The sequence below is a fragment of the Mesoplodon densirostris genome, chromosome 11 (assembly GCF_025265405.1).
Source record: "Mesoplodon densirostris isolate mMesDen1 chromosome 11, mMesDen1 primary haplotype, whole genome shotgun sequence".
NCBI lineage: Eukaryota > Metazoa > Chordata > Mammalia > Artiodactyla > Ziphiidae > Mesoplodon > Mesoplodon densirostris.
This window is the reverse complement of record NC_082671.1, coordinates 9789948-9802440: the sequence shown is the minus strand read 5'-3', so window position 1 is coordinate 9802440 and position 12493 is coordinate 9789948. Positions and strand designations below refer to the sequence as shown.

Genomic DNA, 12493 nt, shown 5'->3' with positions numbered 1-12493 from the left:
TTTTGGGATGAGGACTCAATGTTTTTTGTTTGGGGCGGTGGGTCGTTTGAAGCATGAGAAAAACAAGCTCTGTAGCCCTGAGTCATCCATGGGAGAGTACGCCACAGGCTGGAGCTGACCAAACTGCAGGCCCCGCACTGTAACATCCAGGTAAACAAAGGGGCAGGTGAGGAGTAGGGGGCATAGGAAGGAACTAGTTACTCGGGCGGCAGTAAAATGACCAACTGGACTCAGAGCCACTCAAGGACAAAGTGGACCAGTTTCTGAAAATAACTGGTGGTTTCATGCAGCAAAAACAAAACGAGGATGAATGTTTGGAACTTGGTCAAATTTGTCAGAGTAAAAGATATATCCCAAAGAAAACACAGCTAGAAATAGTTGATTCCAAGTTTTGTATCAAGTAAAAAAGAAGTGGATGGAATCAGTTTATCAACTAGTTTATTTTTCAGAAATGACTTGTTATCGCAGTTGACTTGGGGCTGTATCCACGGGCAAGTGTACATGTGCCGTCCCAGCCCACATACAGAATCTCAAAACCATACCACACCTATCATACTGGGTGGTTACTGACAGATGCGATGTACTGATAGAACTGCGTGCTTAATACACGCAACAGAGTCACAGCAACTTGCAATAACTGACAATATTGTGTCCAAAGGGTGAATGCACCAAGGCAGAGTCTGGGCACCAGCCAGCTCTGGAGAGTGCTGTTCACACCACCACGGCAGGGCACCCCCTGGAGCTGTGGAAGGCAGTGCACCTGTCTGCCTAATCACCACTATTCACGATTTAACTCTTTGTTTTGTTCTTTTGCAATCTTAACTTCTGATTTCACAATATGGTCTGTGAACTTTTTTTTTTTAAGTATACAATGCTTTAAAGGAAGAAGACAACTCTGCATTGGGGAAAAAAACAGAATGAAGCAGAACAATCTGCCATTCAGGAGTGGCCTTCTTTTTCTGGTCTCTACCCACACTGTGCTGGGGCAGGCTGCATTGGGACGGATGGTGGAACTAAGCTTCCCTTTTTATACTAAGTATAAAGAGCATGACCATATAACGTTTTGTCCACTGGGGGACTTGTGACAGTGCAATAAGGAACCATTAATAAACCAATCAGGACAATAAGCATCAATCTAGACTGTCCTTGGCAAACCTAGATGTATACTTATCCTACAGCTATATCTGAGATCTTTCTACCAAAATAGAGTAAAAGTTAAGGACTCACTCAACTCTGCCGTTGATGTCATACTGGCCTCCAAGGGAAGAATGGACTTATGTGACACATCATTCAAGACTGGTCCCCAGGAATATGCATCAGGGTGTCAATCTTACATGGGACCCAGTTAATGAAAGGACATTTCCTAACCTGCTTTTAGTTCAAGATGACTCACAATGGACTGAGGGTGCTAAGAAGCTTTAAAGCTTGACCAGCAGGAAACAGGGAAATGATGCTGAGATACTGATGTACAGGAAAGAGCATCATATCCAACTGAGAACAATGAAATATCCAGCCTGCCTTTGTCTCTGAACTTAGCTGTTTCAACTTTATGCACCTAGGTCAGAGGGCTGGTCTAATATGGTATGTAATGTCCCATCCAAGGATAAACTTTTTCTACCAGGAAACTCTAGAGATGAGTAGGACCAAAATAAGCAAAGGCCTGCTGGGGGAGGCACAGCCTCTAAATTCAAGGCCCTTCTTTGGTTTGGCAATGGCCTACAGTCTCCCACACCACTGCTTCCAATGCGTACGGAGGACCGGGATCTGCCATGTGTTCTTCTTTTATTTTATTTTTATTTTTATTTTTATTTTTATTTTTTTTTCTTTTTGCGGTATGCGGGCCTCTCACTGTTGTGGCCTCTCCCGTTGCGGAGCACAGGCTCCGGATGCGCAGGCCCAGCGGCCATGGCTCACGGGCCCAGCCGCTCCGCGGCATATGGGATCCTCCCAGACCGGGGCACGAACCCGTATCCCCTGCATCGGCGGACTCTTAACCACTGCGCCACCAGGGAGGCCCCTGTTCTTCTTTTAAACATTTATCCAATCTCATTCCCAGGTAGTGTGGGCAAGTCTTTAGTTTCAAGTTCATTATCTTAATTCCAGTATTAGCTTCCATTTGGCTTTATCAGAAACACCCCAATACCTGGCAGTAGTGACAGGTGTCCATTTCCAATGCCTTGATGTCAACATGAAAATTCCTTAGAACTTTCTGTATTTCTTACATGTGGCCTTTGCTGGGCTTGGGCTTCTTCTACCCTTCCTTTCAGGCCTAACTTAGCTCTCAATCAGGCATGATTTGGGTTTGGTGGTGGGTGGAATCCTGCCATGGATCCCTTATGACCATCTACTTCTTTTCTGCTGACTCTTATATTTCCATAAAACTCTACAGAGGTAGACACCACTTGGGGATATAGCCCTGCAAGAGATTAAAGATTAGAAATGGGTATTAAAGTTCTTTCAGAAAGGAATTTGTACTAATCTGTTTTTCATTGTCTCTAAACTGGCACCCCACCGCCTACCTACATATCGGTTCCTGAATGAAGACTCTCCTAAGCTCAGAAGGCATCAAGCTTGTTCTGACCCCAGGAGCCTCAAGGAGGCGCCATTTGTTGCCTTGGGAGATGGTGGCCTCATATTGACCGAGATGTGAAAAGAACAGGTTGGGTTAGGACTTACAGCAAAACCAGGTACCAGAACAACGCCTCTCCAACCTCAGCGTGCAGCAGTCACGAGGAGCCGGTTAAAAATGCAGCTGCCTACGCTGAGGGGCTGAGTCAGCCAAATCTGCGTGAGGCCTAGACATCTGCATCTTAACAAGCACCCCCCCTCCACCCCCAATCTTCTAACGCAGGGAGTCTTCCACCTTCAGCTCTGAGGAACACGTAAAGCGGTGACAAGGCATTCATCTGAGGAGGAGAAAATCACCCACGTTGCACCGACACCCTGGGCACGCTGCCCCACCTCCATTCACCTTTGGACGGTGACTCCTGGGCAGTGACGGGCAGGGTACACGTCTGGCCATGCGTGGGCACCCAGCCGACAGCCACCCCTACTCAAAGTTTTCTGCTCGGCGTCCACACGCCGTCTATTCTAAGACTTACTAAATAGAAGCAACATTTCTGAACTCACGGCAGGTTTTTAAGGTATGCAATTCTTTTATTTCCTCGGCCTGACAGCAGAAACTTCATGATACAAGAGCCTGCAGCTCACAGAACTGACACACGGATTTCCACCACGGGAAGGACCCTTTGCGTTAGCGGAGATGAACTGAAGTGTCATGTCTGAGATGAACTGAAATGTCCCATCTGAGTGCAACTCCTGCTTCCCACTCCCACCCACATCATAACCCCTAAAGTAAAAGCCATCAGAATCAGACAGAATCCCCAGGAACTACTAAAAGTCACCCTCGCAAGTGTTTCTATCGAGCAGCTGTGGTAAGTGAAAACCCAAGGAGGGAAGCAGCTGGCCCTCGCTGGGCATTTCCGTGCGTGTGAGAGTGAAGCACAGCAGCCCGGGAGCAAGAATTCTGGATGAGCGGGAGGTGCGGACACTCCATCGTACCTCACACCTGCCCCTTCTATACGTAACTCAGCTTTGTCCCTATTCATGGAGTGAAGCTTGGGAAATGCCAGACGAGTGGTTTTAGCCTACCTCTGGAAATGGCTGAGGCTCATTCAAGTCCAAGGTAGGTGTGGGGAAAAGGGACACCAAAGAGCAAAGCAGGTTAGACAGAGATGCTCAATACTTTGTCAATTCCAGTTTAACGCTACCGAGACTATCTTCGCAATCCTGACATCCCTCACGCCTGGCCCCTATTTTCCGGCAGAAGGAGAGCTCCATCTAAGTGTCTGGGTCTCAGGTCTACTGCCACCACTGGGGTGGGTACTGTGATGCTTGTGAGATGACAATTGGGATGCGGGAGGAGATGTGGAGATAGGAGAGGTCAGGGGTCACAATGCTTCAATTACAATGGGTCTCTTTTGGTCCCCAGGAATGGTCCACTACCAGTGGTCCTAAAACATTCCCATCCCCTTTCCCTACATGTCTTGTGCAAATGTCCAAAACAGAATCTCTGCCCAGAGAGAAGGAGAGCAGAAAGTTACTGGTGGTCCACGATCTCTGGCCCCAACTCGCCCACCCCCGGATTCTTCTATGGAGATCCCACAAAAGTTAATGCGCAGCAGTGTTGTGAGACTAGAGCATCCTCATTTTTCTATGAAGCCAATCCAACAGCTCTGTCCTGACATGCTTTCTCCCTGGGCCGAGAAAGCAGCAAAAAATATCAATTGAGCATGTGAAAATATGGTGATGGTGTGTGCAGTGTAGTGTTTCCAGATGTCTTCACCTTCTATCTCCTCCACGGGGGGAGCCCTCCCCCTTCTCTCCCCAAGCCCCACACACGCCCCTCCCCCTGCCCCGAGTCCGGGTGCTCCCATCAGCCGGCTTCCGCCACTCACTTCCCGTAGACACTCTCGTCACTATAGGCCACGTACAGAAAATAGTCTTCCTCGTGGTTGTCCTAGGGGAAGAGGTAAGACGACGGTTTAGAAAACATAATCACATTCATTATCCCTCGGATTCAGAGCCTCACACAACTCTGTAAGGTAGGCAGAGGAGGTATCATTAGTCCCCACTGAAAAGAGGATCGAAGAAGCAGCAGAAGTGGCTGGGATTCAACTTTGAACTCTGAGTTCACAAAAACCTTCGTGGAGAACGCCATACACATCAGGGGTACAAACATGACCCCTAAAAGGCTCATTCTGGCAAGGGGAACATAGATACAAGGTAACTATATATACTGGAATAAAAACTAATAGGGAATGTATGCTGTGGAATAAAAATGAGAGGGTATTAGAAAAGTTTGTGCAAGTCACTAATGGGACACAAAAAGAAGGCAGTATTGTGTGAAACCCTTTAAGGAATAATAATGCAGTAACAACCTTAGGTGATACAGCGCGATAAAGTCCTTTATTCTAGTTTTCTCATCAGATTCTGACAGTTTACCAATTAAACCAAACAAAAACACTCAAGTTATTCCCTCCAACTGAGTGTATCTGTGAAGACAAATGAATCCATTTAAAGACTGCCTTAATTTTAAATTTCATTTTATCTGGAATTTGTGCAGTCAGAAACCACTTCCTGCTGTTTCAATAAAGACGATCCAATGTTAAAACACTATAGCAAGGCAAGACTAAAAAGAGAATTCAAAGGGACTGAATCTAGTGGGCTGCTCATTCCCTAAGGGACAAGTGGCATCTGATCTCCCAGAGCCTGACACGGCCATGTGAAAGGAACCTGATAGACAACACCTCCTGCCCCACTTCCCAGGTATGTTGGTAACACACCTGGGATGTTGATAACACACCTGGGACAAAAGCTAGAGAAGGCCAGACTGCACAGTATTGTCACCAGGACCATTACCTCATACAGCTGGCCCATGGTCGCGCTAGTGGGAGGGATGGTGTTGTTGACAAAGAAGAATAAGGCGTCTTCGGGTCTCAGGTGGATCCTCTTCCGGATTAAGAAGTAGAACTGGCCAACTGGATGAAGGAAGGTTTTAGAAAAGGAAGGAAAGGCGGAAGAAAATGAGAGGTTAGCAGAATGGTAAGATCCAGAAAAATATCCTACTGCACCTGTTTCCAAAAGTACCAGACTTACGTATCACCTGAGCAGAGCCCAATACCATCCTACAGCTTTAGAAATAAAAAGTGATACTCAAAGAAGCCTGCTTATTTCTTGACATGCCATTGAGGAGTTTAATTCCTCAACCCTTCCTGACTTTACTCAATTTCAGACCTAATGTTAGCATATCCACTCAAAGCCTGTGGACACCTTTGAGGGAATACAATGTGTCTCCAGACTGAAACACTCCCATCACTGTCCAAACTTGATTTGAAACACACTTCCAGGGAATTCCCTGGCAGTCCAGTGGTTAGGACTCTGGCGCTTTCACTGCCAGGGCCCGGGTTTGATCCCTGGTCGGGGAAATAAGATCCTGCAAGCCATGTGGTGCAGCCAAAAAGAAGAAGAAAAAAACAAAAAGAAAGAAAGAAACACACTTCCCACACTCCCACCTTCCCATCACCTTGTGACGGGAAGCGGTCTAATAGACTGCAGTAATCTCAGCACAATTAGGCATACCAATGTTGGGGCAATAAGTGGGGTTCGATGCATTACCCTTCACTGAGCACACTGAAAGATTTCTAGAAGGCTGATATGCAAACCTAATAACTCTGGAGCAAACACATCTACAAAATCTTTCCAAGTGTCTCCTGATGCAGTGGTTACTCCATTAAGAATCAACGTGAAGAATGAATATATCCTATCCAAACAGTATCTACAAGATGTATTAACAAAAATCTGTAGCTTGAGACAAGGTATTCAGCTGAGAATGTCTAAAATGTGATCCTCCCAATAAACTAGTCTGGTTTTCCTTTTGGAGTAAATTGGTATCACAATAACAAAGCTGAATTTTAAGCGGTTTAAATAATGGACGTCGGATCTTTCCTTTCAAGCTTTCGTACTTTGCTGCATCTAAATCAAACAAAGCACTATTATGGGAAATGATTAAGGAAATTGGTGATGGGAAAGAACTATGACATCACCGTTTCTGAATCACCTAACTCTCAGGAGAATCCCACTCACTCTCTTCAATTCTACTTCCTCTCAATCCCACAATCGCATGCACACAGGAAGGACTGGGAATGCTTTCCCATGGGAGGAAGTTGTCAGGGGAGGGAAGGAGCATTACCAGTGAGGTCAGAGGGCACTAGGTACTTCCTCTTGTCCAGATCAGGTACCCTGGCCTTGGGAGCCTTCTCCACGATCACCTGGGAGAAGTAGAGAGTGGGGATAAAAACTTCAGAATCCAAACTAGTATCTTCCCCTCTACATCCTACAGTTGCCCTATCTGAAGTGAGTTTGTCTAGGGCCAATAAAGCTTTTCCATTTCTTATTCCCCCTTACCCCTTACAAAATGTATGGGGAAATGGACTTTCTTAATAATGTTATAGTTTTATTACTGCAATAACAAGAGGATGAGGAGGGCATGTTATGAAAAGTAAAGATTTTAAAACCTTGATTTTAATTACGAATTACCTGTAAGGTATACTATAGGATATATACTTTCTGGTATTTAGTTAAAGCACCAAGAAGATTGTCTGAATTTTCTCAGATGGTCCTGAGTACCTATTAGTTTTATGCTGTCTTATAAATGCTATTTATTAAAGGTACAGATAATGTGGTTCAAATTTTATACTTTGTCAAAATTTTTGAGAATGACTGCAAAAAATATATTTAAGACACTATTAACTGAAAAAAATTAAGTATTAAAACAGTTCTTACATTCTTTAGTATGATGTCAGTACAATAACTAACCCATTAGTCAATACTGATTATCTGTTAGGATTTTAAGAGATTTTCAATGTCTACATTAAATATTTCAATAATATTTCAAGTTTTAGAAAGATCATATATGTCTGTAATGAAAAGAAAAAAAGATATGTAAAATTTAAAGACCCTTTATACATGAAGATTTATAAAATAGAAAATATCTTATAAATAAATTTTTAATATTAATTTAAATATACTTAAATGTAAATATTATATAAATATATTTACTATTTATATATTATATGTGATATATTTAATTTAATTTAAAAATATTTAAAATCTATTGTAAAACCATCAGCTTTAGATTTTTAGTTTAGAAAATATAATCACTCTAGGAAGAAGATATGGGAAGCACAGAAAATTTAAAGAAATAGAAATATACACTGGACAAGTATCCCTAGTAGCTGTGTGACCTTCAACAGGTCACTTAACCTCTCTGAGCTTCAGCATTCCAACAAGTAAAAGGAAGACGATAACTTTCAAACACATCTTTTACAGAGGCATGTAACTGATACAATGAACTTGAATAATTCATAAAATTTTAAGTGAAGAGGCTTTGTAAATTATAAAGATCTAAACATAAGGATTGATTTGGAGAAATCTGAAGCTTTTAAATTTAAGGGGAGAGAATAACAAGTGAAAAACCTACTTATTTTTGCACAGAAAAAGAATCCTGCACCTGGAAGACCAGAAGGACGTGATCACACTTAACAATAAAAATAAATCCAGTTGCAAAATAAATGAGTCACAGGTACAAAATGTATAGTGTGAGGAATATAATAATAAGTAATATGGTGACATACCATAACTAACTAGACTTATCACGGTGATCATTTTGAAATGTATAGAAAAAATCACTACGTTGTGTAACAGGAATTAACACAGTGTTGTAGGTCAATTACACTTTGAGAGTAAATCCTAAGAGTTCTCATCACACACACAAAATTTTTTTTCTACTTCTTTAATTTTGTATTTGTGTATGAGATTATGGATATTCACTCAACTTACTGTGATCATCATTCCAAGAGGTATGTAAGTCAAATCATTATGCTGCACACTTTAAACTTATACAGTGCCATATGTCAGTTATATCTCCGTAAAACCGGAAGAATAAATAAATAAATAAAAATCAAAACTGCAGCAGTGATATGTGAGTCAGAAATTAAAAGAAAAAGTAGGAAGAGCACAGGAAGAGACCAGTGATGGCGCAACAATGAGGATGGACAGGAGGCCGCAGGCACATAAACTCAAAGGGAAGGAGGCTGCCTTGTGTTATGCAGGAACTCTGAGACGACGTGGCCGCTCCAGCCTGGATTAATAAGACATGGAAACCACGTGAAGGGAGCAGAAAAAGAGAGCGACAAAGCTAAGTGCAACTGTGACATCGGGAGGAGAGGGTTGGATGTGGAGGAAAAGGAGGGGAGAAGGAATCATTAAGGCCTTCGCTTTACCAGAAAATATTCAAGTTCCCAGGAACCCTTCACTTACAGTGGGCCCTGGGCCTAGATGCTTTGCCTGTTTGGGTCTCAGTTTTTCTCCTCTGTGAAATGTGACTAATACTCCATGGGGCTGCTCATGAATTTCAAAAAATAGGCAATCTCTTCCTAACAGTTTCCTGCTATGTTGCAGGTTTTCAATACACTGTAGCTAGAAAGGTAACTTCAAAATCCCATGAAAGTCTGTCTCAAGGCCCAAGCACGCCTATTCTTTTGGGTGGCAGCTACAGATGAGCTCAGGCTACACTCAAGTCACATAAGCAGTAAGGGTACGTGACTGCTTTAATTACACCAATGGTCTAGGGGGAAAGGGCTTTAGAAATCATTTAGTCTAACCCTCTTCTCCGTAAACACAACACTTGAGCACAGCAAGATTCAGGGTTCTGCCCAGAACTTGCACCAAATCTCAGGATTCAGAGGGTAGAGATCCTTTTGCATCACTAGAAAGAAGGCCACAGGCTGAGCACCTAAGGAGCAGCTAGGAGGCTGCCCACTGGTTAAAACCTAACTGGAGGGCCTCCCTGGTGGCGCAAGTGGTTGAGAGTCCGCCTGCCGATGCAGGGGATACGGGTTCGTGCCCCGGTCTGGGAGGATCCCATATGCCGCGGAGCGGCTGGGCCCGTGAGCCATGGCCGCTGAGCCTGCGCGTCCGGAGCCTGCACGTCCGGAGCCTGTGCTCCGCAACGGGGGAGGCCACAACAGTGAGAGGCCCGCATACCGCAAAAAAAAAAAAAAAAAAAAAAAAAAAACCTAACTGGAGGAATCATGAGATCTAAGTGAGAGTCATAATGGCTTACAAACTATCACAGAAGTAAAACATTTAACACCAAACAATGAGCAGAACAAAAACAGGGGGGATTAGCTGAAATATTCTGGGTGAATGCATGTAAATGATTGAAATGGAAAAGACTGTTTTGAGCAAATGTATGAGAATTTTAACTAGATGTAGGAACAGGTACAATTCTGAGTTTGTGACTTATACGGAGCTTACTGGAACAGAGCCTCCTACTTAGCGTTCTGAATAAACGGTAGTCATTTTGCTGACTGGGATGCCGTCCTGGCATCCTACTACCATCTGTGAACTCTTGAAGGCAGCAGCAGTTGACTTCTCTATTTCCAATACCTAACAGTGCAAGGCACACACTGCACACTTAAATAATTCTGTTGAACGGAATTGCATTAGAGATTGAGAAACAATATGACACGGAGGGCCCAACAGCCAGGGTCAGAATCCCAGCTCTGCAACACGGCAGCCAGGTGAGACCTTTCAGGAAGTTACTTCAGTTCTCTGTGCCCCAGATCTTGCCTCTGTAGAATGGGATTATAACAGTGTGAGAACTAAGTGAATGAATATAGACAGGGCACTGAGAATACTCCCACTGAGAATACTTACCTTACATGGTAAGGTATCAATCAAAGTTAGTTGTCACTTTCAAATATTACTATAAGAGAGTAGGAATGGGTATCACCAAGATTTGGGGGAAACTGTTAAAGCAGTCATGCAGGGTCCACAGACCAAGAAGGCAATTTGTCACGAATCCGTCAGTGGGTAATAGGGCTAGCTCTCCTTTTGAGCTGAAAACCCTTTTGTATGTAATTCCTGGGGAATGGAACAGCCCTAATATCTCCTCTACCCTTATAGGAAAAGGACTGCAAGGGGTTTATACGGCCCACGTCGCTTCTGGCAGCTGTAAGAACATCAAAGTTAGACGACGTTTGGAAAGGAATTCAAGAGTACCTCTCACCATCAGATAATGGCAATTCCTTTACCTGCAAATTATCTGTAATATTTATCCGAATGTCCCTGCCCGAAGATAAAGAGCACAATCTTAGGGTCTCTAGTCCCCCATCGCCAAAGCTCAGCGACTGTTCCCTCCACCACACTTTAAAGCCTTCTGCCTTCCCATCCGGCTGCGTAGCCCACAGTAGAGAAAAACCAGGCAGGAGGCGGGGGAGGGGGAGAGGAGGAAAGCGCCCGGATGCAGCAAGATACCTTACTATTTCTTCCCTCCTCACTGCCTGCACTAGTTTTACATTACGTACGCCAGAGTCCAAAAACCCGAGAGAAAAAAGGTCTCAGTCCTTCCTTATTGTGTCCAGGTACAATGTGTTCAGAATAAATACCGGAGGAAGGCTGGCTGCAGCCCCACACGCCCCGGAGCCAGGAATGATGAGGCAACCCGGCTGCTGCGCGGAGAACGTGACCTTGTTTTCTGGGCCAGGCCTGTCTTGGAGCGCCCCCCATCCCCCCACGCCCGCTCCCTAACCCTCATGAGACAAAAATAAAGGATCCACTGGCTTCCGGACATTTCCATCCCAAACCCAAGGCTATAAGGGCCAAAGTCAACTTGATGAACGGAGACCCACCTAAGGAGAAAACTGATGGGGGCAAATCCACCGCATCTGTTATTCCCAGAACAATTTCCAGGCAGTCTGAAAGGCAGCAAATGGGCAGTCCCAACCTAATCATTCTCGCACAAAAAGGCCCACATTTTGAGTACATCCCAGCTCACACAGCCTCTGAATACTGCTGAGTCACTCAAACGTAGGCTCCGCTCTAAAATTGCGGTCAGCTCCAAAGATGGGGACGGGCCCTGGGGATACGGGTTTTAAAGGGTCCGCAGTGCGAACGTTCCTTCCACTGGCTCTCTCCGTAGTGACGGGCGTCCAGGTTAAGTACTTTTAGGGACCACCTTTCTGTGCCTCTGGCAGCCATCACGACTCCGCCGCGCCCCCCCCTCATTCCCCCCTCCCCTTCCACACTCACAGGGACCCGGTCCGGATATTTCTTCCGGATCTTTTCTCCTTCCTTTTTCCGATACTCAAAGGGATGGTCCTCCTTATACTGGAACTTCATGATGGACCGCAGGGTTTCTAAGATCCCCGGACGGGGCCTGCCTCCCTCGCCGACGAAGGCGTCTCTCCCGTCTTGATTCCCTCGGAACAAATCGCAGTGTGCCTCAGACCCGCCTCAGAAAGGCCAGCCCCCGTCGCAATGCGGCTCTGCAGAGCTTTCAGAAGGGGTCTCGGGGCCCCCGATCCAGAGGCACGGGAGGGCCAGGTAAAGAAATCCTGGAGGCTTTTCCCGAGACTCGGGAGCACAAAAACAGCACGGTGGCGCGTTGGTCCTGTGATGTCACGAAGCCCCGCCCCCGGCCCGCCCCCCGCGATCCGTGGTCCGCGGGATGGGGGTGGGCAGGAGCTCTGTCCATTTCGGTGTTTTCTCCTTCCATCTAAACTTTCCCTGAATAGAGTTCACTGGGACCACGAGCAATTTTCACCTCTTATTTTATGGTGACTGTAACATTAAAGGTGTTTTTCAAACAAAAAATCTGTTCTAAAAATGTCTTCTTCCCTCTCCTTCGCAATTTCTTGGTTGGGCCCCAAAACAAATACAGATGGCGAAAATCCAGCTTTTTTCAGCCTGTTGGGATCTGGAGTCTGGAAACAGATGGGATGGGGGTCCTGGCATTCCTTTGGCCCGTGCAGAGGTGCCCCGTGCTTGCTTTTCGCCCTTCGCTCGTTGGATTGCACTCGCCCGGCGCCTTCGGTGCTAGGCTGGCTGCCTCCGACCGTGACCCCTCCTTCACCACGTTGGCGTCATG

At 45.2% G+C, this 12493-nt stretch overlaps 1 protein-coding gene across 1 annotated transcript; it reads right to left on the bottom strand.

Annotated features, from left to right (window-relative positions):
• Positions 1-3135: 3135 nt before the first annotated feature.
• GABARAPL1 (GABA type A receptor associated protein like 1) lies at positions 3136-12016 on the bottom strand. Its single transcript, XM_060113851.1, has 4 exons — positions 11656-12016; positions 6752-6830; positions 5422-5540; positions 3136-4519 (listed from the first exon to the last, which is right to left on the bottom strand). The coding sequence occupies exons 1-4, from the start codon at positions 11743-11745 to the stop codon at positions 4454-4456; spliced, it is 354 nt and encodes a 117-aa protein (XP_059969834.1). The 5' UTR covers positions 11746-12016; the 3' UTR covers positions 3136-4453.
• Between the last annotated feature and the right edge of the window lie 477 nt (positions 12017-12493).